The sequence below is a fragment of the Fringilla coelebs genome (genome assembly GCF_963513975.1).
Source record: "Fringilla coelebs genome assembly, chromosome: 5".
Classification (NCBI taxonomy): Eukaryota; Metazoa; Chordata; class Aves; order Passeriformes; family Fringillidae; genus Fringilla; species Fringilla coelebs.
In genome coordinates this window covers 12,315,979-12,339,855 of record NC_140033.1, presented here as the reverse complement: position 1 = coordinate 12,339,855, position 23,877 = coordinate 12,315,979, and the positions used below count along the sequence as shown (strand labels likewise).

Here is a 23,877-nt window from a genome sequence, read left to right as displayed (position 1 = left end):
TCAGCCTGATCAGGTGAAGGAAACACAGATTTCCTTTCCCCACACCCTCCAAACACACACATTTAGAGCAACTCAATTGGAGGAAGGAAATGTAAAGTCAAATTTACATCTCATGTGAAATTTGACAACAGTGGAGGACCAAGAACATGGGCAAAGTTGGGGGAAGGGAAACTATGAAACCAAGGCAGAGAATTTCAAATTCAGTGAAAGGTATTCTTCCATTTCATAACAAGCAAAAAGTATGAAATACATGAAGTATGAAATGCCAGTTCAGCTTCTCCCTCTAAAATGGAAAGTAGCAAAAATGTCATTTTTTGAGTATCCTTCCTTTGTCAGAACACTGTGCAATAAGGAAACATTGACAAATACAACTTTCGTATAAAGAGATATGAACAAGTTTCCACAATAACAATTAAATTACTTAAAGCAGTTTTACTATACCTGTCAGAAACAAACTATAGCACAGCATGTCAGGATGTTGAATGTTCAGGAGGTGCAGGAACTGGCCAGGCAAATAAGCAGCTACATAATAGTCTATTTAAAGAAACAACAGTGGTCAATTTAGCACTTGATCACTTATTTGCTTTAAGAGGCTCTTTCACATGATTCTCAGCTAGGCCCACTTCTCTGTGAGGAATTGATTGTATCTAGGAAATTGAAAAGATTAAAAGCTGCTGTTGTATTAACACAGGAAACACTAGCAGTACATTTGGGTTTCCAGGGTAGGATTCAAGAAACTTGAGATCCTCAAGAACATAGCAGCTGGTGTCCAGCACAGATTTTGAGACAATTTCAGAAGAAGCTGTTTACTAATAGTGAGGCAGTGCAATATCAAGCACCAAATACCAAAGGCAAGCAGAAGAAAGGCAGCAAAATAACACTGCTACCTAAAGCTGAGGAAAAAAAATCCTTCCCTTCCAGAGAAGAGTTAGCCATTTGTCTCTGTACTACACAGAGAATGGCAATCACACAGGAAAGTAACACAAGTAAGTAACCTACCAAGATTCATAAAAGCCACTTCCTTCAATTGATGGGATTCAGCTCTTTCTAGAGAAACTGTAAAAGTTTTGTTGTAACCTGAGGGGAAAAAAAAAACAACTTTAAAAACCTCAAACAATAAACACCATTTGTTACAATCCACCTATGACTTTATAGCTAGAAACTTCTGCAGTTCCCATAGACCCAAACGGGGATCTTTCAGACTGCTTTATGGGGTTGTCTGCACAGACAGATTTAATCCATCCTGAACAGAGTTCCTGCACACTTAGTAGTCTGGCACCTACACAATGCACCTTTAGTGTCTGAAAACTAGCCATGCACTGCCCAGCCTATGTTTGTGTTTAAAGAAGCACTCCATCCCAGAGCAAGCTTCTGTAAAAATACCTTTCCCCCAGAAAAAACCAAACACAAATCCTTTATATAGCTCTGTTTCACATTTTGGTGATCTTTCAATTACTTTAAATAATTTCCACTTTGTTTATCTGCATGCCCTATTGCTCTGATTTAGTTCAGCTCCATTTATACAAAGGCCAATTTCAGACCTGCTGTGTTTGCATGGGCTTTGCATCAGCACAGCTGTTGTTTTAATCTAGAGTTCTACCACACTTCTGGCACCCCAGTAAGAATGACACAATGCCCACAAATATTCTCTTTCTCTGAGAAAAGCTGAAGATCCTAGTAACTAATGGTGTCATGATTAGGATGCTACTTAGTAATGCATGGAAATTCAATATAAGATCCACAGTTTACAGGATCAAGAAGAGAAAAATCACCAACAGCAACACTACAGAGGCAGAGGCATCAAAAAATACAGTTCTTCATACAAAATACTGACTGAAGTTAGCTTGTAATGAGTCAGTATACTCCCCATCACCACTTTGTCACTTGCCAGTATGAGCACATGCAAGCTAAAACCAGCACTGCAGAATTCAACTGCAACATCGTGACTTTTCTGTTTATGCTGGAGTGACTGTTTTAACAGGGGTGGGAAGCTTCCAGCCAAGATTACAGAGGCTGCAGAATAAATAGAACTTTTTAAATGTCTTCAAGATATGGCTTATGGACTCCAAAATGTGAATAATGGACCCAATATACCACTGCTTCTGTGGGTCACTGTAGGACCATTATTAAAATTCTCTTGTACAACTGCTGAATCTCACATGAACCCACAAACAGCTCTGCACCAAACAACTCCATTCCACAGAGGTCATTTCAGACTTAGCTAGTCAATGTCACCATATTTATCCTCAGTTTCTTCCTAGAACAGATCAGGTTGTACAAGGGCCATGGCTGGCTCCAAGCAATCCAACAACTCTTTGGCTACACGTCAGGTGTGTCTGGGGAAATCAGCCCTTTGCAGCAGTTCAATGCACAGTGTGTCACACCCAAAAAGGACTTTTTCCAATTTGTTAATGCCTTCAAGAACATAAAAAGGTAATTCACTCAATCCCACAATATTCCAGCAGCAAAGCAACTTGTATGAGCAGCTCTGACATATGAGAAGCATCCTGACACAAGAAAGCAAACAGTTAAGGTAGAACAGAGACATAGTGTGCACTTGAACACAGTTACTCCATACTATGCAGCTTCTCAGTTGAGAAATAATTTGCCTCTCTGAAAATCTTGATAACAAGAACTTTTATTCTGATTGGAATAAAACAATGTCCTTTATTATTTTAAAACAAAGGTCTTAACTTTAAGAGCTTGAGCACCACTTACACAGCAACTATTCTTAGAGTCAGTGGGTGTTGCACCTCTTGCTGTGAAAATGACACATGGAACTGGAATTCTAAACAGACATTCAAGCTAAGAGCTGTTGGCTCTATTTCCCATACAGATGCCTTATGGCATAAGTACAACACACCTGCAAGCTCCCACAGATTTCATTGATGTCTGTGCTCAGCATGCTGGAAAGTCTGGCTAGAAATAAGGGACCAAATTAATAACCATTTACAAGGCCACTGGTTTGAAGCTACTCACTCAGCATCAGGCAGGAAGCCTACAGCAGAAAAGCCAAAGCTAAAGGCAGCTAAAGGCAGCTTGCTGTCTTGAAACACCAGCCACACTAGCTTTGTCTGCAGACTTTGGTAGTTGTTTTGAAAGGCATTCTCTGACTCTTTCAGCACACTGACATTCTCCAAAATAAAGTACAGTAAATTAACAAGTTAGTCTTACCTTTATGTAAAAAATATATGGAGTATATGATCTCATGAGGAGTATCAGAGACTAGACTACAACACACACACAAGCCTCCTAAAAAGACAAAATAGGGAAAGAAAATTCACTTGTCCAGCTGAATATTGAGACATCTTTATACTGCACAAAACCAAATCAAGCCTGTTTCAACAGTCAACCAAACTTTATTCAACTAAAAATAATCTCTCAAAAAAGGTAAGGATTACAGGAATATCTATTATGGACTCTAATAATCATTTACCTAATGAAACAAAATCAAGAAAGAACTGAGGAGGCACTCTGGCACAATGAAAACCTGTGTCCTGTCATAGCCAGTTCTTTCTTTTAGGGGAAGTACATTTTAGCCCTTTCCAGGAGAAATCACACTTGCAGTCAGAAAGCTGATGAAACCTTTCTCTCTCCAGACTGCCTCAATCCCTGTATTTTGTGTTCAGGAGCTGTCAGATATGCTCACCAATATAATAAAACACCATTTCTTTGCTTTTCAAGTAATCTCATATTGGCAGCAGCATGAATACACTACCAAAGCTTTCTCACACTAGAAGTGATAGCCACTTCTCCCCTTTCCAGCCCAAAGAACTGCTATTACCTTTTTAGGAGAGAAGTCAGTCCTTGGGGCAAGTTCATTTCAGCCAGGGTACTGCATACAGGAAGGTTTCCCACTCACAGAATAATTCTAGATCAAAATGATCCTGTTTTGACCCACTGGATGGCAATCCTGCTTTCATCTCTTATAAAAAATTTAATCCCCTTGCTCTGATGCTTTGGCATTCATGTTGAAAACAGCTTCCAAACCACATTATCCCTGCACAGCTGGAAAAGCTCGTTCACAATATGACCTTTATTCACCTTTTACCTTTATTGGAAGTTTATAATTTAAAAGAAGAAAAGAAAGTAGTACTAATACAGGTACTGTTCTGTAAAAAATAAAAGGCTGTTTGTACAAGTTATGCAGAAAACGACACAGTATGGGAAAAGCACAAGTACAAAAAAAGCACAGGTACCCAGTTACTTTATTTGATGAAATGCCTCAGTATTTCACACCACAAGGCTGTACCGTAGCTGTGATACAGATATGGCTGAGACAGTTCATGCTTCTGCCTTCTGGGGAAGGTAACTGTGTTCTTAGGGTGCAGTTTTTCTTTCTGCTTATTCTTAGCTGACTGAATATGGTTTGATACAGTTTTGCTTGGATATTTGAGTCACTCAGACAACAGACAGGGCATTTTGCCAGAGCACTTGCTTCTTTCAGAACATGCATAATTTTTAAAGTAGCAGCATCAGGACTCATGAGGAAGACTGGAAAAGTTCCAGCAGCCCACTGGATTGCTGTTTTATTATCAACAGCTCCCTTCCAGCACTGCAAATTTCCTTCTTGTATGCTGGAGTCTTCTGTGTACACTGCTCCGTAAATTGCACAACAGGCAAGCGAGTGTGCTCAGACTGAGGCGCCAGTGGGCAATGTGCAAGCTGACCACAGAAACGGCAGCTATGGCAGGCTATAAATAGGATGTGCATCTTTCAACTCAACAATATTGCTCCATGTGTCAACAAACTGAGCTACAAACAACCGGAAATAACAAATGGGGCTTTGTTAATACAGACAGAAACATGGCAGCCTCAGACCAACAGGTGTCCAAGCAAAGTTACATCTGACACAGTCCTGGCAATCCCAACAGAGTAGCCAGACACTAAGAATACACCACAGAATCCTTTCCTACCCTTAGCAGCACTCTCTGCAAATTAGGGCTGAGTTGAGCTGCTGCAGGGAAAGCTTATTAGCCAATTGCAACTGTATTCAGAGCCAGGTCTTCCACACTACTCATTTCAAAATAATTTGCAAACAGTAAAAGCTGTAGTAAAAGCTGAATGCTGCAAGGTGAGAAGACTCATGTGAGGATATACTTGGATGGACACCTATCTTTCCAGAAATAAAAGAGAAAAAAGATCTTGACCACAAAGGTAAAAAAAAAAAAAAAAAATCTACTCCTATTCAGGAAACAGCAGTTAGAACTCTGGCACTCGACAAGCCAGCCCATTGAGACTGCAAGAGTCACCTATGATATGCAGAAATTAAGTTTTCCCTAGGAAACTTTAACTGAATTCCTCATTTCTATTCAAGCAAAAATTCAAGACATAAGGCTGTAACAGCATCTCAACACAGCATCCAAATGTCACAACTCAAATACAACATTGCACCAGGACATTTTGTCTAGTGTACTGACTTAGGAGGGACTTGCCTCACTTAACTTCAGCCATCCAAACATCTCTCATTTAGACGCCTATTCAGCAGACAAAGAAATATGGATTGACTCATTCTCTGGAGATGCCTATTTCTCTCTAGAAAATAGTCCAGATGCCTAAATTTCAGGAGATAGTTAGCTGCTGTAATCCAGTGTCTATGACCTCTTACTGCCTACATTTTTTAAATATTGAGCAAATTTAATTGAAAAATATTTCTAAAGCACTAAGAGAACACATAACAGTACAGTGTTTATCTAATAACCACTGAATTCTGGACATGCCAAGTTAATTCTGAGACTGGGATTGCTATTGATCTCAGCTATTCAAGAATTACATGGGGGTTTTTATCTGGAGAGATTTTGTCTGTGCTGAGTGTAAGGAACAGAGCTACTTTTCTGCTGCAGAAGTTTGAGAAAGAAGACGTGATTTCATTCAGAGTTCAGACTGGCAGGAGCCAATAAGAGTTTTATTATATGGGAAATTGCATGGAATATTCCAGTTTGAAGTTTTGCCAATTGCACTTTGCCAGGGATGTCTGAATGGTACAAGCAGGGATACTAGCATTAATATCAGAGCTGTGCTAGCAGTCCCACAGCAGGCACAGTCTGCTCCACAAAGAACTTGCAGTCCAGTTTTGCAAATCACCCCTGAGGCACAAAAGGGAACTTTAGTGTGATTACCCACAGTGTTCTTCAACAACTACATATGGTTTTAGCACCAAAATAACTTGGTCCAAACTGTTAGTTACCAGAAATGGGTTGTGCAAGGTAATCCTCAGTTTTAAACAATATTCAAGGAAAAGCCACATACAGTAATCTCATTTGAGTGCAATTGTCAAATTATCTGTTTTACAGTAAGTGCAATGAAAAGCACTTACTTTTGCTTTTGCTTTAGAAAGGTTCCACACAAATTTTAAATACTGTCTCACCAGACAGAAAAAAACATTTTACTTCGCAGTAACTAAAACAACAGTCCTGCTGGAGGATGACAGAATTTCATCCTAAACTCAAGGAGGTACTTCAGTCTGAATATACTCCTCCCCAGAAGAGTACAGGTTTTAAAAGGAAACTTATATACAAATAAATAATATTTTCTATTACTGGACTGGCTGTTTATATAAGAAATTGGCATGCTAACAGAGAAAAACCCTAATCTACATTTGAAAGACAGAACTTTGGCTTTCTCTTACTTCTAATTCCTTCCTTCTAATCTTTATAAGCATGCAGTTTGCCTTGGTAAGAAAAGAAATCCATGTGAGGAAGCTGTATTTCACTTGATTTGCACTAATGGTCATTTCAGTGTAAGTGGCAGACAGCTCAGCAGTTCGCTGTGCGCACAGCAGACCTCGGGGAGGGACATGTAGAGCCTCTCCTGCAACACTTCCCTGTACCACTCTGCTGACCAGTCAAAGGTTAAACAGACACCATCTTTGCCTGCCTGGATGGTCTAATTCAGAAGCTGAAAACAGCTGTGATGAACAGATAACTCTTGAGACCAGTTTTTAATCCAAAAAAGCTCATGGCATACATAAGGATGGAGGGAGACTCCAAAATCTAAAGGTTTAAGAAACATTTTAGGTTCAAGGAATCATACAGATACTAAACCCTTGAGCAGCACGTGCCATGTTTAGTATCACATACTTGGACCTTGTAAACACCACAAACTAACAGCAATATGAAGTTCTTAAAGCCTGCCTTGCACATGCTCTGTGTACATATGTCCCCTCTGTAACACAAATATATACTAGATCAGAAACCCAGACAAAACCTTCCTTGAATTTACTTTCTAACATAATTGTGGTCAGCTTTAACATTAGATTGCTTTAATGTAACACACAGCCATGCTTTGGTACCTGCTGGGTTCGGAAACTGCCAGGAAAATCTTAAGGTGTTTTTAGACTGAGTTATTTCACTGGTACCAGTTCTTTGCAGTTGGGCTAACAAAAGGTTTCTGGGTGACTGTTTGTTGTTGGTGTTGATATATAAAACCCTGGGTACTTCAGCTGAACTTCACTGCAGCTTTCAGAAGATAAGAAATTTATTAATACTAATAAAGCACAGTTGCCTTCTCCCTCTCCTCACAGTTACCTGCCAAGTGTGCTCTAAAGGAGTACAAATCTCACAATCACATTATAAATTTTTGTATTTTTGTGGATTTTCCAATATTTTATGAATAAATTCAGTAATCAATTAGGATTGCACTGCATGATAATCGCTAGTGGAGGTAATTTTGACCATACTTGTATTTATTCATTACCTGCTTTACTTGTGAAAACCTGAAGGTTCAAAGACTTAGATGCAACATCTTGATCTTGACAGTAATCATATCCAAAATTCACAAGTCTATGAACAAATAAAGATCGCTAAGTAAATCACTTTAACCACAGAGATTTATCACAGGAAAAAGATCACCAGAACAGTCACTATGTAACCAAAATATACTAAATAAATTATAATCAAATGTTCTGTAATACAAGTTAAATTGGGCTTTAACCAATTTGCTCAATGCTGTTAGAAAGAATCCCAATACTGCACACTGTTATCCACTAATTTTGAACCACTCCTATACTTTGAAGTGAAAGCCAGTTGTCATGACACACTGGAAATCCAAGTACTTGTGACACCTAATAACTCAAAGGTTTTGCAGACTAACTGTACAGCCCATGTCTGTAAAGGTACATTTTAATCTGCAATACGGACACTACCTTCAGTGGAAATACTTGAAAGAAAAGCTCAAAATCACACTCACATGGAACTTGTTATACCATGACATTTTCAGTCTCATGCTGCCTGTGTTTTAATCGTTTTACATATTTTTAAATCTGTAAGTCCTATATTCACCATGGAAAACATGCAGCAGAAGATTGTAGTCAGTCTGCTTTGGTTTTTTTTTGTTGCTGGGTGGTTTTTTTGTTTGGTTGTATTTTTTTCCAGGAAGTATTTTGATCCTGTAGGGATTTTCCCCTTGATCTTCTGCAGTAATTTTGAAAACCAATAAAATAAAGTAAAATACAGCATTGAAGCTCTTACAAGAGCTGTGTTCTTTCTGCACCAACTGTAAGAGGACACAACCTGCACATGCAGGAGCACCACACTGAGCCTTAAGCACAGCACTGAGACATTCTGAGACCACAGCTGGGGCAGGGTGGAACTAAACCACCTTCAGCTACAGATACCTGGCCTAACAGCTCTGGCCTCCCTTTTTATTCACAAAAATAAATGGGACCTTTTGGAATGTAAAGACAGATGAGGATTATGACAGAGATAAACCATTCTGACTAGTTTTTTCCCTCAGTTAAAAGGGAGCCCTCAGGAGACAAGCTCAGATGCAGTCATGTGCATGGCAGACATTGAATCAGACAAATCTTCATCTTTGGAAGTGCAGGCTGCTGGAAGGAGCATGCTGGAGGAGAAAAGAGTACAGGCAGTGTCTTCACAGGCCATAAAAAGGTGCTACTGGTTTGTTTAACTGCCCAATAAAACTTGCAACAGCAATTAAAAATGTAGAGCTTCCCTTGACAGATATTTTGACATCACCATTACAACATGCCCAAGGTTAAAGCAAATTAATTTAAATAGGTTCAGCATACTCAGAAGGTTTAACCTATAGCTAACTCTTCAGACAAATAATTTTTTTAAATGGCACTTAGAAGCAGTCAAGGATTAAATTACTTTTTACAGTTGACCCTGATGAGAATAAGAACTGGAGGTCTGGACACAGTTTTCATGTTATTCTCATGTGCCATGTAGGCAACTCCAAACAAAGATATTGTGGTTTGGACAAATTTTACTTAGGTTTATAAAATGTTACCATGTATATTGAAAGGAAAGCAAACCAAAACATTTAAAAAAAAAACAAACTTACTTTAATTGTGTGTCATTTACAGCAATATCCAGGTGTGATTCCAGCTGTTAAACAAAAAGGAAAATAAACCTGTTCTTTACAGAGGTCAATATACTACGTTTAGCATTTCAGACCAGTAAAATGTGTCATAGTCACATTTCACCAGATTCAATATTTTAACAAGTTTATTTGTCCTCCTCTAATCCTTACAGTCACTTCAAAAACCTCCATAAAACAGATTATTTTTTAAAAAGAGAAAAGAAAAGCCACTGGGACAAAGGTCTAGTAACAATCACATTGTAATTTTTATGTTCTGTTTTTTGTATTTTGGCGGCAACAAATGTTTCTGTCTCACTTAAAACTGACACAAAATCCCATGGTTTCTTTGTCTAGTGTACTTGCTAAGCCTGCTTTTTCAATAAGTGAATATAAGTTCAGTACAGTGTCATGAATGTCACTTACTGCCTTCTAAATCAAAAAAAGTGCAATTCCACTAAAGTTACCCTAATGTGGGAAAAATCTGAGTGTGACTGAATATATTTTCTAGTGAAGAATAATGCAAAAAAACTCGAGTTTTCCACTGAAAAAGGTTCAACAATCAAAAAGACAAAGACAGATCTCTGTACCAGTACCTGGAAAACATAATTACATCCCACTGAAAACCATTTATAATAAAATACTCATAACTTACTATTGAGTTAAAATTTTCCTCAGGATAAAACTGGACACACCTTAAAGTACTCTTTGATTCCTGGAATTAAAAAGGATGTGTTTTGTAAGTAAGAAAGGATATTATATAGCCTGAGAAGTGACTGGATACTCAGCACCATTCTTCACACTCAACCTGCTTTGCTAACAGAGATGCAGAAGTTAGGGACAAAAGAATTTAAAAACCACATATAGCCCCTTACAACAGCACTATGACACGCTTCCTTCCTGTCCCAGATCATTATCTGCCAATCATATATAATTGCGTGGGCTGTCATTTCAGCACAGCAATACACGTCTCACACATTTCAGAAAGTTTAAAAAATGTTTTCCATATCTACCTATATGGCAAAAAGAATTGCATCTTTAGTCAGTTCAAAAAGGGTATCTCAAAAACAAAAACATAAATACATTTCTCCCTCACAGTTCACTTCCTGTTATTTCCTAACATTCATTCTTTTCGTGGCTAAGAAGAGTAAAGGAAAATCTTTTTTTTATTTACAGAGAATGCATCAAGTGCAAATAGTCCCTCAGACAAAATAAAAAACCCAAACCCTGAGAGTTTCAGAGCTTCTTGCCAAGTACCTGTCCTCATTTGGTCACTCAGTAAGTCTGCGCACAAAATACTTTATAGATGTGAATTCTCCAGAAGAGAGGCATTACAGTCACAGCAGTTTTGGATATATTTAGATACTTTTGAATAAAAGACCTTTCAAAAGAAAAAAAAAATTACCAAGCCCACCTTGTTTATAGAAAGCACTAAGACCACCAGTCTTCTTGTAGTGTACTAAGCACAACAGCAGCTACAGCAAGTTTGGCTTCTGCTTTAGGTTATTTAAGGCAAGAGCAAGAAAGACCATCCTAATGAAAACAAACCCCTACTTGCTACTCCACACATTAAAAACTTCACTGTCACTAGACAGGCAGGAACAAAACTGCAAGAATGACTTTCAACTCACCTTTGGAACAATGTAGAAGAGTCTTTGCTCCATCATATCCCACTGTGCCCAAATGAGGTCATCTACAACTTTGGCTCTTGGAAGCTGACCTGACTTTTGAATCACCTACAGAGAAAGAATAAAAACATTAGAAGCCATCAAATAACCTTTTGCAACAATTATGCACAGTCTGTGCTTTAAAGAGAAAAGCAGTGCGAGAACACACACAAATAGTAAGGAGCTTGGAAGGAACAGGCTCTTGTCAGCAGCGTGAAGTCGACCTTTGTTGTGTGCAAGGTGCTCAGAGAGAGATTTAAAGAGATCAGAAGCACAGTTTTCAGAGTACATCTACTAACAAATCTTTTCTTTCAGTCTTCCTTGCTTGCAAGAAATTCACTACTTAAACTCCTCAAAGTGAACAAAGAATAGCAAAGGCACCTCTCCTCAGCGAGGAGGGAAATACCACAGTCAGTTCAGAATCAGCTGCTTTAACTACTGAAGGGAGATGTGTCAGTTCCAAAAGACATTTCTATCTAAAGTCTCAGGCAGGTGAGAGAGAGGGCTGGAGGAGAGAAAAGGCTAGAACTGTGGAAAACTGTTGGGATTGTATACATACACACTTGCATGATATAGGGAGAGTTCATGTCAACCAAAACAAATCTGTTTGTCAGAAGGACATCAGATCAATCTGTTTTCTAATTATATTTAAGTCTTTACTCCACTACTGTAGTCTAGCATATAAAATGCATCTGCTTGAAGGGTCATGACAAACTGAGAAAACCACGACAGATTGCAAAGGGCCAAAAATCAGGTCCTTAACTTTTCCTTCAAAGCCTACATTCACCTCCATAACACAAAACACTGGCTTTCATGACACAATCATTTACAATATTAGACAAGTGCTCATTAGCAATGTCTTTCGAGCAGAACATCCACAATTTGTTGACAACAAACTCATGTTAAAACAGAAAAAGAGATAAGGGGAAACAGAGATTGGAACATTCACTGTACTTGGACTGTATCTAAGTTTTACATCTTCTGTTCATTTGTTTTTTTAAGTGAATCCTCTACTGGGTTCACAGAGACTCACAATAGACAAGGTTAGGAAGGCAACTCTCTGAAAATATTTTAAATGGTTGCAAATATTTAAAATAGTTTTAAAATGAATAAACTCTATGTTTACTCCCAGCTTCTAACACACAGAAGCATTCAGCAACACATAAAAAACCCAGTAATATTTTAAAATTTCCTCATAGATTACAAGGTGTAAAGTTTTTCAATCAGCTTTGTGGTCACCTGCATAAGTTGCCATAGTACTCAATACTTTCTTTAATAAATTTTGTGTTGGCCAGATAAAAAACTAAAGAAAAATTCAAAACTTTCATCTAAATTAATTAAAGTTAAAAAATTCAAATCCAAAGATTTTTTAATCTTACCACTTTGTGTTCTTCTTCTGCAACAACATGAATGTCAAATTGTTCAATATCTTTAAAATAAAATTTAAAAAATCATTACAAACAACGCTTTTAAATGCTTTTATACAGCTTATTAAACAAGCTCACCTCTTAGAATTCTGTAAGAACACTTTAGGGCCAGGAAAGTTCAACTCAGTGCAAGAGGAAATCTGTGACACAAGAGCACAGGTGCCTACACAGAGACCTGGAGTCTCTTCCTTTCCTGAGCTGAGAGTGGCCTCAGCCACAGCATCTCATGGAAACAGTTCCCTGCCCACATCAGCACAGCCCAGCCTTGAAGGACAGTGACTGGAATGTGCCCAACCAAGCCAAGGAGCACCCATGGAGAGAGAGAGTCTATGGAGCTGCATGCCCATGTCCAAGACCATCCCTGACCTGTTTCACTTCCTGTCACGAACATCCCTCACAGTCCTTTCCCACACAAAATTCCTGGCCTGAATGAGAAGTGCAACATCCACCCAGTAAATGCTGTGTTTCTGATTTAGCTCTGTCCACCTACAGCCACCTTTCCAAGGTTGGTGTCTAGCTCAGGGAAGATGGGCCTCTCCAAGGGGATGGAAAAAGAGATGTCACTCTATAATAAGAAGCAAAATCCCAGTCTTTTCCAAATGTCCATTTTATCCATTCCCTGTCATTAGATTAGGCTGAACATGCAATGTTAGTTGAATCCAAGGAACTATCGCTCTATTCTTGTCCCACTTCCCCATGTTAAATGACGTCTTTCAGTCAATTGATTTGCTCTGGATTTATGCAGACAGCTATAAGGAGTCTATTTTAGCTATTTTAGAAATAAAGATAACTGATGAATGCAAGAGCTAAGCAACTAATTGTAGGTAAAGATGGCCATTCTGTTAACATTGAAAAAAAACTAGTAAATGATACAGTTTTTGAAAGACCTTTGGAATACCTAGAATAACTCACATCCTTCTTTTTCCTGGTTTTTTTTTTCCCAGTAAAAGTCTCCCAAAAATACAATCTATAACAACCATCTTTTGAAGTAAAAGAATGACAATGTACTTTGAAAATTTTAACTCACATTTATCTTCTGAAACTAGCAAGAGACGACTTTCTCTAGAAGCATTTCTGCCTTCAACTGGATAAAGAAACTATACAGAAAAATTCACAAAAGTAAGTAAAAACCAAAGTAGTTTAGAACATTATCTAAACTTTTTGGGGTTTTTCTAGCTGGGTATTTATGTATTTTTAAATTTAATCAGACACACTAATGATATTTCATTAATAAAAATAGCTATTATTACATACTAATAGTCACCAGTCACTATAACTGCAAACTTTGGAAGACTGAAGAGAAATAAAAAAGCAGTCTTCATGTTGGAAAAATATTCTATACCAAACATTTTATGAAGTTTCATTTCTTTATTTCTCTGAAGAAACAGGGGACATTATCTTTGTAACAGTTGCTAGATAACATGAGATATTTCTGCTCTAAACCTTGTTTCCTCTCTAGCATAGCAGATTTAAAAGGCTTATCTTCAGATTACTTGGATACTTTACCTGTACTCGAACACAGCTATCCACAGCCTTTAGGACTCTCACATTATTAATGGGATGAATTTCGATTAGCAAGGTTAAATACTTGGACACTGCAAAAAGAACATGTTTTAGATAATACTCTTTTATGTAAGTAAGTTGTTTTTCTAAACAGAAATACCTGAGAATAAAAGCAGAAAGGTACAATATTTCAAACAGTATTAAGAAATCCACTTGCAGTACCTGACTGTAAGAGCTGAGTTGCTCTTTCTTCCTCTGTATATTGACAGAAGCTGACAGCTGTGGGAGGAGAAAACACCAACACAACCACAGTGAGTGTGCATATTGGACATTAATCTTATCAAACATCCTTGAAGAATGAGCATCACAATTCTTTTACCAAAAGTATATATGTTAAAGGAACATCAGAAGCTCTTCTAGATGTAGCAGGTCTGCACAAATGCAGGAGGAGAAAGTGAACAAAGGGGCAATGTGTCTTAGATGTTTTAATAAAACAGCAATATTGTCACAGCTGTGTCTTCATGTTGTTACCTACATTGTCTGATTATGGATCCAGAGAAATTCATAAACTGCTGTGGGCAACACATAGGTCAAAATACATTTAAGTAATTCTAAACCCAAATGTATCATCCTACTAAACTAAATCTTTACCAAAAAAATCTAATTATAAAGCACATATTTACCCAATAAGGTCCTTTCATTGTTGATTGAACAGCTGATTATGTGCAGATTCTTCTCAAACATATAGAGGTGCTACAGAGAAACACAGTAATGTTAATAACTGTGCTTTTTCAAACTCCATAAAGGAAACCATCTAATTACTTCTTAGGAAAACACTGCTGTCCCACAGTTTTTATCTTTAAGACATATCTTTTCATGCCCAGAAGAACCACATTTCAAGTTTCAATTGTAACAGTTCTCCTTTTTCTCATGTCTTTTTTTAATGGTTCTTTCAAGCTCTGTGTTGCCACTAGAGGAGATTAGCAGACATTTATATAAACACAAAATTTCACTCATTTCATACTATTATGGGGACACCTTCAAAACCTTGTTGTCCTGATTTTTGTTACTGAATTGCAATGTGTTCAGTTTTAAGTAAAATAATCTCTTAAATGGTATCACCAAACAGACTAAGAATAAACACATATGAAGAAAACTCCAAACATTTATTTCTTGCCACACGTGCGCAATATGAAGAGGAGTGGAAAGGACTTGTTGTTTAAAAGATTGTTTAGAAATGAAGATTGCAGACATGATGCTTTACTACTCTCAACTTTTCAGATGTTCTGCAATGTGGTGCATTTTAACACTACTGAGAATCATTCCAATATCTTCTCCAGTATCTTTTCTGTTTCCAACAAGAATATACTCCTTAAGGACATAACATACTGCGTTGCAAAGCATCAAAATCTGAAACACTACAGCACAGTTGTCACCAGAGAGAAACCTGGTATTGCTCTCACCTCGTTTTGTTTCGTTTGAAGATCATACAATCCAATGTGAGTGTTTCTCTGGTTTCCCTATGGATGGAAACAAATTAGCACTAGCAATATAAATATACACAAAGTGAAACACTGGTCTTTTTTTTCTCCTACCTCCCTGTTCTCCCTGCCCCTTGACACACATCCTCACACACTTCCCTGTCCTATATATAAATAGGCAGTTAATTATCTAATTCCAAGAAAGCAAATTCTAATTCCAAGAGAACACAGATTTATTTTTTCCTTTTAGAACTTACACATGGGATAAAGCTGAAATGTGGCCAGCCCACAGCCCACAAGCCATTGCATAAACCTAATGTCTCTCTCTCACTTTGCTTCTAAACTGGTTTTAGTCACAGGCAATAGGGCCAGGAAGAGAGATGTCTGTACAAGAATCAGTAGGGATGCTCTGGCCCCTGGAGGTTTAAGGCTGGAATTCTGAACCTCACCAACTTGCTGGGTCAAAGGAGAGAACAGAACCATCGAACATCACCAAAAATCAGCTCCCAGTGATCTGGCTGTAGCCTGGAAAAAGGATTTCACTGCCTTAGGAAGTGATTGTTTGAAGGCTAAGTATTTTATAAGCTCACCATTAGCCTTCTGCCTTTGAAGAATAACATAATATATATCCTTTCTAGTTTATTGATAAATAATATATGATGATTTTGTTTGGGGCAATTACAAATGTTTGGGACTACAAATCAAAACTCTACTACTTCTAAATTTTTTCCATACATTAAATTTTCCAAATATATTGAAAAAGAAAATTCTGATTTTCAGCATATACTGGATAGCAAATCAAACTGATGTGCATTAATGTACTCTGGGTATAGGCACTAAATTGCTAAACTACTGACATTAAATCCAGCCACACAGGCTTCTACTTCCACAGTGAGCTTCATTGTTTTTAACAATTGCTTAGGGGGAGAGGGGAGAGATCTGTGGTTATTTACAAATTTATGGCATCTTGCTTTGTGAAGTTGAAACAAAAGCCTGAGTATTTGCTTCCTAAGGGTCTATTTCTGAGTGTGTCATTATTGTTGCGTCAATGACAAAAGTCTTTGACTTCTGATTTAAACAAGGAAAACAAAATGTCTTTATACTAAGACACAGGCTCCAGGCCTCCTACTTTAAGATTAAGCAAATGCTTTCACAAATAACTTTTTTTTTTCCAAATGTGTTTGAAATGTTAACACCACCTTACTTAGATACTAAAAAATACACTTCACAAGACTGGTAACAGAACTACATCAATGCCCATGACAATGCATAAACTAGGACACTTGTTTTCATGTGCACTCTGAAGATTCTTGCATTACCTTGCAAATAGAATTCACTTCTGTTCAAAAAATCTTCCTTTACATTAACTATTAATGGCACAAAATAGAGACACTGTCAAAACCACAGTACAACACAATACTCTAAAATAAGCTTGAAAATAAAACTTAGTGCCCACCTTCCCCTGGTTTCACACAGAATACACTTGACTGTCTCACTTAAAAGATAAAAGTTGTTTTCTATTTGTATCTATTAGGAAACAAGCCAGGCCAGCTCAGTCTATTTACATCCCCCACACCATACACCCCCTCCCAAACAACAGGCTACAAGTGGCCAGTTCCCTAAGCTCCGCCAACTGCTTTGGCCAGATCCCTACCAACTACAGTGGGAGCTTAAACACCCAGCATGCCAGCAGATACCTACATTAGACATGTGAACCTTGAGCTACAGCTTATCCCTTGTGCCAGCTGCAAGACCCTGAAGAGCAAACAAGGCAGTTAGACTGTCAGAGGCCCAAAAGAGCTTAGTGTGAGATTCCACAGGTGCTAGAAAGCAGCAACACCACACACACAGAGTACCAGATCTCCTGCTGAGCTACATGGGTATTTGTATTAAGTCTTCTAGAGTCTTAAGCAATGAAAAAAACCCAAAGTTTGACACACTCTTTAGAATTGTTTTTATGGTTATTGTTGTCTTGTACAGACTTCCCTCCCTATGCTTGTACTAAAGGAAACATCCACCCACAGTGAAAGCATATTAAAGTAAAAGCCTTGATGAAGGCCTCACCTCTTCCCTTAACCCTAGGGAAGCTGGAGAGTTTTAGCATTGTTGAGCCAGAGAGGAATGAAAGGCACCCCTACTCTAGTAGAGTTCATCTCATATCTGTACTCCTCAAAAACCAAGATGCTCCAGGATCCAGCTGGATCTACAGACTTCCCTGAGCTGCACAGTAAAGAAGTACAGCTTGTGTCTTCAAAGGAACAATGAGAAGACAGACAAAGTCTCACTTTCTAAAACCATTAGAAAACCCACTTGGAAGTAAAAATAAAAAATGTACCATGGAGAGCAGAATCCTATGTTAAGAAGCCAGCTCTAGATACTTCAAGACATCAAATATGCAGGGGTTACTTCAGACTACTTGCAATAAAGTGTTATAGATGAATCTCAAAGACAGAGATATGCAGAAACAGTGCTAGATAAATGGTATCTTAAGACAGTTAAATGTTTTCTCCTACTAAAATAAGGCACTGCACATGAATTTAATAGCCAGGCTTCACTAAGAAATTGAGTGTGAAATTATGTGTTTATGAAGTGTTTTAAAGAAATTGCATTTCATTCATGGGGGGATTCTGGGCCACCAAAAAACCAAGGGAAAAACCCTATGGACTTAATCAGGTGAGTACTTTACTCTCCATTTCATCATTCTTAAACTTTGACTGAAGTGAAGATGGGCATTTTCCCACTGCCCAACCCCCTCAGGCTGTAATCAGTTGTATTTCCATGTTCTAACACTTACAGCAAAAAAAATTAAAACTACAAGTTCATACAGAGTATTATTCTCAACTATATCTTTATTAAATTCCAAGGTGGACTTACCTTCCAGGTATAAATAATTTTTCCATTTCTTTCAACATTTACGACGTAGAGTGCTGATGAATTCTCAGAAGTGTCTGAAATAAGAAGTACAATTAGACACAGGATTTTCCTTTCAGCTGGTTCATCCTATAATTTATGCACACTTTAAGCAAATATGCTAAATACACTTTTACTTGTAAATACTTATTTGCATATGCCAAAATTACTCCTTTCTGGAAAAAGAGGGAGTACTTCTTACACCATGATTTAAACCTGATAAAATTCAACACAGATAGTTAAGGGACTTCAAAATATGCAAGAAAAAAATTATTTTTGTAAACACCTATCTCTTCATTATAATTATGATTCTAATTACCACTACTTTTTGTTATGAAAATGGAATGTGCTTTTTCAAAGAATAAAAAAACCAAACCAAACCAAACCTATCCCCTTGCATTTATTCACTACACACAACATAGGGTTCAGACAGTTAAGCCATACTCCAGTCCTCTGGCCAGTACAGGAAGAGAGAACTAGCCTGAGGAAAATATAATTTGCTCACACCTGCCCCTTCAGCATCTCAAAGGAAAGCCTGAAAATAAACTACATCTTTAGACATTAGTTCTATAACACCAACACAACCTCTCCTGCGCCATTCTTAGCTCCTCCTCCTCCAAAAAGAAATAAATAAAGAAAAAAAACCCTACCAAAACCCAAAGAACCACAAGGTCAAATACCATATAGAGAGATATACAACCTACCTACAAGTACAGGGAACTAAACAATGCAGGACACAACATTATTTGGGATGTGAATGAAAGAGTACTGTTAAAATATAAACAAATAAGCAGGAAGCTAAGATGGACACAAAAAGAGAAGAGCATATCTGGACAAAGCAGCACAAATTAAAAAGACAACCACCAGAAAAAAAGATAAAATATTGTACTCAAGGTGAGAAAAATGCATGATTTCCTGATGCTGTTTTTATGTTTTCTCATCACGCAGCCATCAAAAATGTGTTTATCTGCAATGGAGTTTTTACTAGAAGTGGAAGTTTTGCCCTTAGTAAGGTTGAAGCTGTGTGATTGGTCTCAATTTTATAATAAAGGTGGCCTGCAGTTCAGTAAGCATCAACATAAAGAATTCTCCTCAACCCTCTGCAAGCATTTAGTCAAGTCTGCCACTATTTACATGGCAGTTATCACAAAGTGTTGATAGAAGGAAGACACTTAATGAAACTTAGTTTAACAAGCCTGGTACTATGAACTGGCTTGTACAGCTTACAGTGATAAGGAAAAAAAACTGTTTTCAAATATTATCAGAAGAAAGTAAATTTTCCATTTTGTTGTGGGAGGACAATGAAAACCCTTCCTGTACATTGAGCAACACATCACTTTCTATTGGTTTCAGATCACTCGAAGTACACTATAATACCACTATATTAGGGCTAGATGGTGACAGCTAGGAGAGTCTAAGGTAATATACTCTCTTTTTTTAATCTGAAGATTCCTGGAACTTGACGATCACCTCAAACTTTCAAGATGAGTACTATGGTCTCCACATTTTCTCATGCAATATTTCCTTTAGCACAGAATTTTGGTAGAGAAGAAGGTCCATGTCAGTGAATTTACCTATCACCATACACAGACATCTTAAAGGTGCTGAAGAAGTTCTGTGTCACAAAAGAGTTTCTCTTCTCTAGAGAATAGTCAGTGGGAATATGGAGGCAAAGAAATGGCAATGATCTCTGCCCCTGGAAACTCCTGCAGTAAAATCCTGCACACCTAGAATTACAACTTCTTCCCCATGCCCACAGCTGAGACCAGCAGATGAAGGGCTGCAAATAAGCCAACCCACGCTGCCTGCCCAGCACACAGCTTTTACCAACATAATCAGGACAATGCAGCTTGATTTCCTGAAGACCATTATATGCAGCTCATACCAAAATAAGTGGAATAAAGAGAACAAGGCTGGTTCACTTTGCCTGCCGCTCCCTTCCTATCATCACAGCTACTCCCAGCTCTCACGCAATCAGCAGTTCTCACATGCTATCAAGTGCTTTCAAGTCCTTAGGAAAGAAAATAATAAATATGAATAAGTAACATCTGAAAATACTGACAGAAAGTACCATTACTCCTAAAAATTACTTGCTTTCTCTGATTAGATATTTCTTTGATGTTTAAACTAATCTTTTCAATTCCCTACCTCCCACCGTCACATTCCTAATATAACAGCACTGCACGAGGAGGAAGAAGTCACTATACACAAATAAGTTAAAATGCTATACAGCAGTGCTGGTATTTAATCAGATACACCCTCCAAACTAGAGTCTTATGCTTCTGTATTACCAGGGACATTACTGAATGAAGACTCCATTACATTTTAGAAGACTCAACACAATTTTCTCATTCCCAAACAAAAGTCAGTGCCATTTTGAGACTCTTATGCTGTTAACATATAGATTGACTTATCTTTGAATTCATCACTGATGAACTGATAAATTCATAGATTAATCAATTATGCATGGAGAATTTCAGAATTTCACCTCAGATCCCTTCAGTATACCTTTCAATAATTGTTCATTAATGTAGAAAATGTGAAGTATTTTTAAGAGATTTTTTTAAATGACGGCTTGCTAAATAATTCCCTTGTTCTCCAAGCTGATACTTTCTGGTTTGTCACCCAACAGCCCCTCAGTGCGGGAAGCAAGTTAAGTACTTTAAGTAAAGTAAAAGCAACTGAAGGAGGTTCAAGTTCATCACATCTGCATTATCGATGGTATTTCTACTGAAGCAATAACTTTTAGTGTATTATAATTTTATAAGAATAAGGTTTTCATCAGTTTCTGAAAGGCAGAACTGAGCCAGCTGCTCTGCAGATGAATAGCAAACAAAAAGAATACGGGAGGTCACTTTTTTCCAACCACTACCCCGAGCGCTCGCTATGCCGGCGATTGCACGGTGCGGTGACGGCTGACGCTGCATCTAATTTTAAACTAGCACTCGTTTAACAGGCACACCAAAGCGTTCAGGCTGTGGGGCTTTTCCTCCCAGAAAGGGGAGCAGCGTGGGAGAGGGAGTAATGGCAACACCTTTTTTTTTTTTTTTTTTTTTTTGGCGGGGGGGTCGGGGGGGGGGGGGGGCAGGGAGGAGGGGAGAAGAAAAAGAGAAAGCCCCAAACGTGTGAAGAAGCAGGAAGAACGAAACAAGCTGTGGAGTGTAGCAGATGTGTAGAAGTGTTTTCGGCGTGTCAGAAATTCCTTGAAGATAGCAAACTTGCCCATCTCGAGTCCCCCCGGCACCCGAGGGGGCCCCAGGGGCCGAGGGGGCCCAAGGGCCGCTCCCCCGCCGCCATCCCCGGCCCCCGCGGCCGGAGCTCCCGCTGCGGGCCTTCCCGGGGGTCTCTCGGGGACCCGCACCCGGGGGCCTCGCCGCAGTTCGCCTCCTCCGCCGACAGGAGGGCAGGGGGGCGCCGGAGAGAGGGAGGGACGGCCGACCGGAGGGATGGGGCTCTCCTCGGCCTCCCGGAGCGTTACCTAGAGCGGAGGCGCAGCCCCGTTCCGCCAGCCAGGGCAGCACGTCCCTCCGCAGCTCGAACTGGGGCACCAGGTGCAGCAGCATAGCCCCGGCCCGGCCCGCCGCCGCTCCGGCTCGGCTGCCCTCAGCCCGCCCCCTGAGTGGGGGGCGGCCCTCAGGGGTTCCGGCGGCTCTCGGCCCGCTGCCGGCGCCGCCGGCCCTTCCGCTTCCTACCGCGGCGGCACAGCGCCTCCGAGCCTCCCGCGGCCGGCCGCCTCCGTGCTGCTGGCCCGCCGGACTCAAAGGCTTCCGTTCTCCCCATGGAGCGGGCGCACAGGCTCCTCCTCAGGCCGGCTGGAAGAATCACAAAATATTCTGAGTTGGAAGGGGCTCACAAACATCATCAAAGTCCAGCTCCTGGCTCTGAGCAGGTCGGCCTCAAGAATCGCACCATGTGCCTGAGAGCATTGTCCAAACCCTTCTGGGTGCTGTGACCGCTTCCCTGGAGAGCCTGTTCTAGTGTCCCTCCATCCTCTGGGTGAAGAACCTTTTTCTAAAATCCAACCTACACTCGCCTTGGCGCAGCTCCAGGCCATTCCCTCCTGTCGCTGGTCACCAGAGAGAAGAAGAGGCAATTCTTTAGAAAGCTTCACCACGGAGCGACTCCAGGTGCCTCAGACAGCAGCCTGTCAGTGAGGCCTGGCGTTGATCTTCAGTCACCTGGTGTTCACAAACCAGGAGGCCCTGTGACAAGATACCCTGCTTGTGATCCCCTAGGAAGCATTAGGTGTTTTCCAGAACTTCAAGTAGCATCCCTGTTTTCTGAGACTGTTCACTCTGAAATTGCTTGTTGAATAGATGGAGTCTCTGTCTGTAAACTGCTGGCAAAGCTTGGGATGTCCTCTCAGACCAGGCCTGGCCTGTTTGTGCTTTTCATCTGCAAAGGAGGTAAAACTTAATGTAATCTTAGGGGGAGTTGTGGTTTGTTTGCTTGGCGTTATTTTAGCTGTTGAAAATATTTGTAGCACTGATAAGATGCTACTCCTTATCTATAGCCTGCCTAATTACCATTTCCCTTCTGAAATGTGCTGACTGATATCAGCCAGCTAAAGGTGGCATAAAAGTGGAGAGGAGCTGTGAGGACACACACCAAGCTCGACATACCCAAATAGAAAACATCTTGAGCCTGTTCTAAGAACTAACCCCTGTACCAAGTTTTTCCCCATCACTGCTGAGATCTGGAGTCATAAAAAGGCCAGATCAGAATCAGGTATGTCTGCAAAGTGTGGATGAAAGGGAGGTTGATTAATCAAAATGCAAAACAAACATGCTCTTCTTGTCAATCTCCATATTGCCAACTTTTACAATTTTACCACAAGTTTTGTATTCAGCGTTTTCCTTAAAGCTCCTTAGATCAAGTGGTTGTGCAAGAATTTCAGCTTATATTTTCACTGTTGTGAACTAAAGCTTGAAAATGTGACTGGAGTATTTATTTCAGACACAAAAGTAGAAAACCTACAAGAGGTCCCAAATAGATGCATTTTTTGAGATAAAAGATGGGGCTACTTCATGAATATGAGAATGACACAACTGGAAAGGCAAGCAAAGGAGGGAAACAAAGCTGATTCTCTAAGTATGTGCAAAAGGGGAGATTTTCACATGGAGAAAGTCTCCTGTACCCAGATCTAGAGTTCATGTTTATTATGTAAAACTCTGTATTCCTTGAGCCATCAGTCTGGCTATGCACATCAGAGGCCATATCTGCAGGCCCAGAGCTCCAAGTTGACTTCCTAGAAGCACAACACATTCCTTAGAAACCACAAAGCTGACTCATTCAGAGTTCTTCAAGTAATAACTCAGAATAGAGTATCAGGCCACCTTAAACCTGATACATGAAATTAAACAGTTGATAAAAAAGCCATAAGCATCTAAAAAAACCCTTCAGCAGTCTTTGAATTAAGACGAAGCCTGATATATTTTTGATAACATCTCCTGACTTTGCTAGATGGAGAAAGAAGCTCTTGGTTTAAAGAAACAACCCGTTTTCTTATCTCTGTCAGATGAAATTAATATTATAACCCATTTGCCACTTTTGCTTGCATCATGAAACTAA

The 23,877-nt window shown here is 39.3% G+C and overlaps 1 protein-coding gene across 6 annotated transcripts in view; it reads right to left on the bottom strand.

The window, feature by feature from the left end:
* The window catches only part of GSAP (gamma-secretase activating protein), a 44,762-nt gene extending 22,797 nt beyond the window's left edge, over positions 1 to 21,965 (bottom strand). For 5 of the 6 annotated variants that reach the window (XR_014616162.1, XM_084206004.1, XM_084206005.1 and 2 more), the window contains exons 1-15: positions 21,785 to 21,965; positions 18,271 to 18,344; positions 15,379 to 15,435; positions 14,599 to 14,668; positions 14,138 to 14,194; positions 13,919 to 14,007; positions 13,440 to 13,509; positions 12,365 to 12,414; positions 10,950 to 11,054; positions 9,974 to 10,033; positions 9,304 to 9,347; positions 7,696 to 7,781; positions 3,175 to 3,252; positions 1,000 to 1,077; positions 442 to 534 (exon numbers count right to left, since the gene is read on the bottom strand). Coding sequence is in view for 5 of the 6 variants with exons in the window: in XM_084206004.1 (XP_084062130.1) it covers positions 442 to 534; positions 1,000 to 1,077; positions 3,175 to 3,252; positions 7,696 to 7,781; positions 9,304 to 9,347; positions 9,974 to 10,033; positions 10,950 to 11,054; positions 12,365 to 12,414; positions 13,440 to 13,509; positions 13,919 to 14,007; positions 14,138 to 14,194; positions 14,599 to 14,668; positions 15,379 to 15,435; positions 18,271 to 18,344; positions 21,785 to 21,869 (1,096 nt within the window). In the remaining variant the exon portion in view is untranslated. Of the gene's footprint in view, positions 1 to 441; positions 535 to 999; positions 1,078 to 3,174; positions 3,253 to 7,695; positions 7,782 to 9,303; positions 9,348 to 9,973; positions 10,034 to 10,949; positions 11,055 to 12,364; positions 12,415 to 13,439; positions 13,510 to 13,918; positions 14,008 to 14,137; positions 14,195 to 14,598; positions 14,669 to 15,378; positions 15,436 to 17,097; positions 17,152 to 18,270; positions 18,345 to 21,784 lie in introns of all 6 variants that reach the window. The other variant, XM_084206007.1, reaches the window with a different exon arrangement.
* Between the last annotated feature and the right edge of the window lie 1,912 nt (positions 21,966 to 23,877).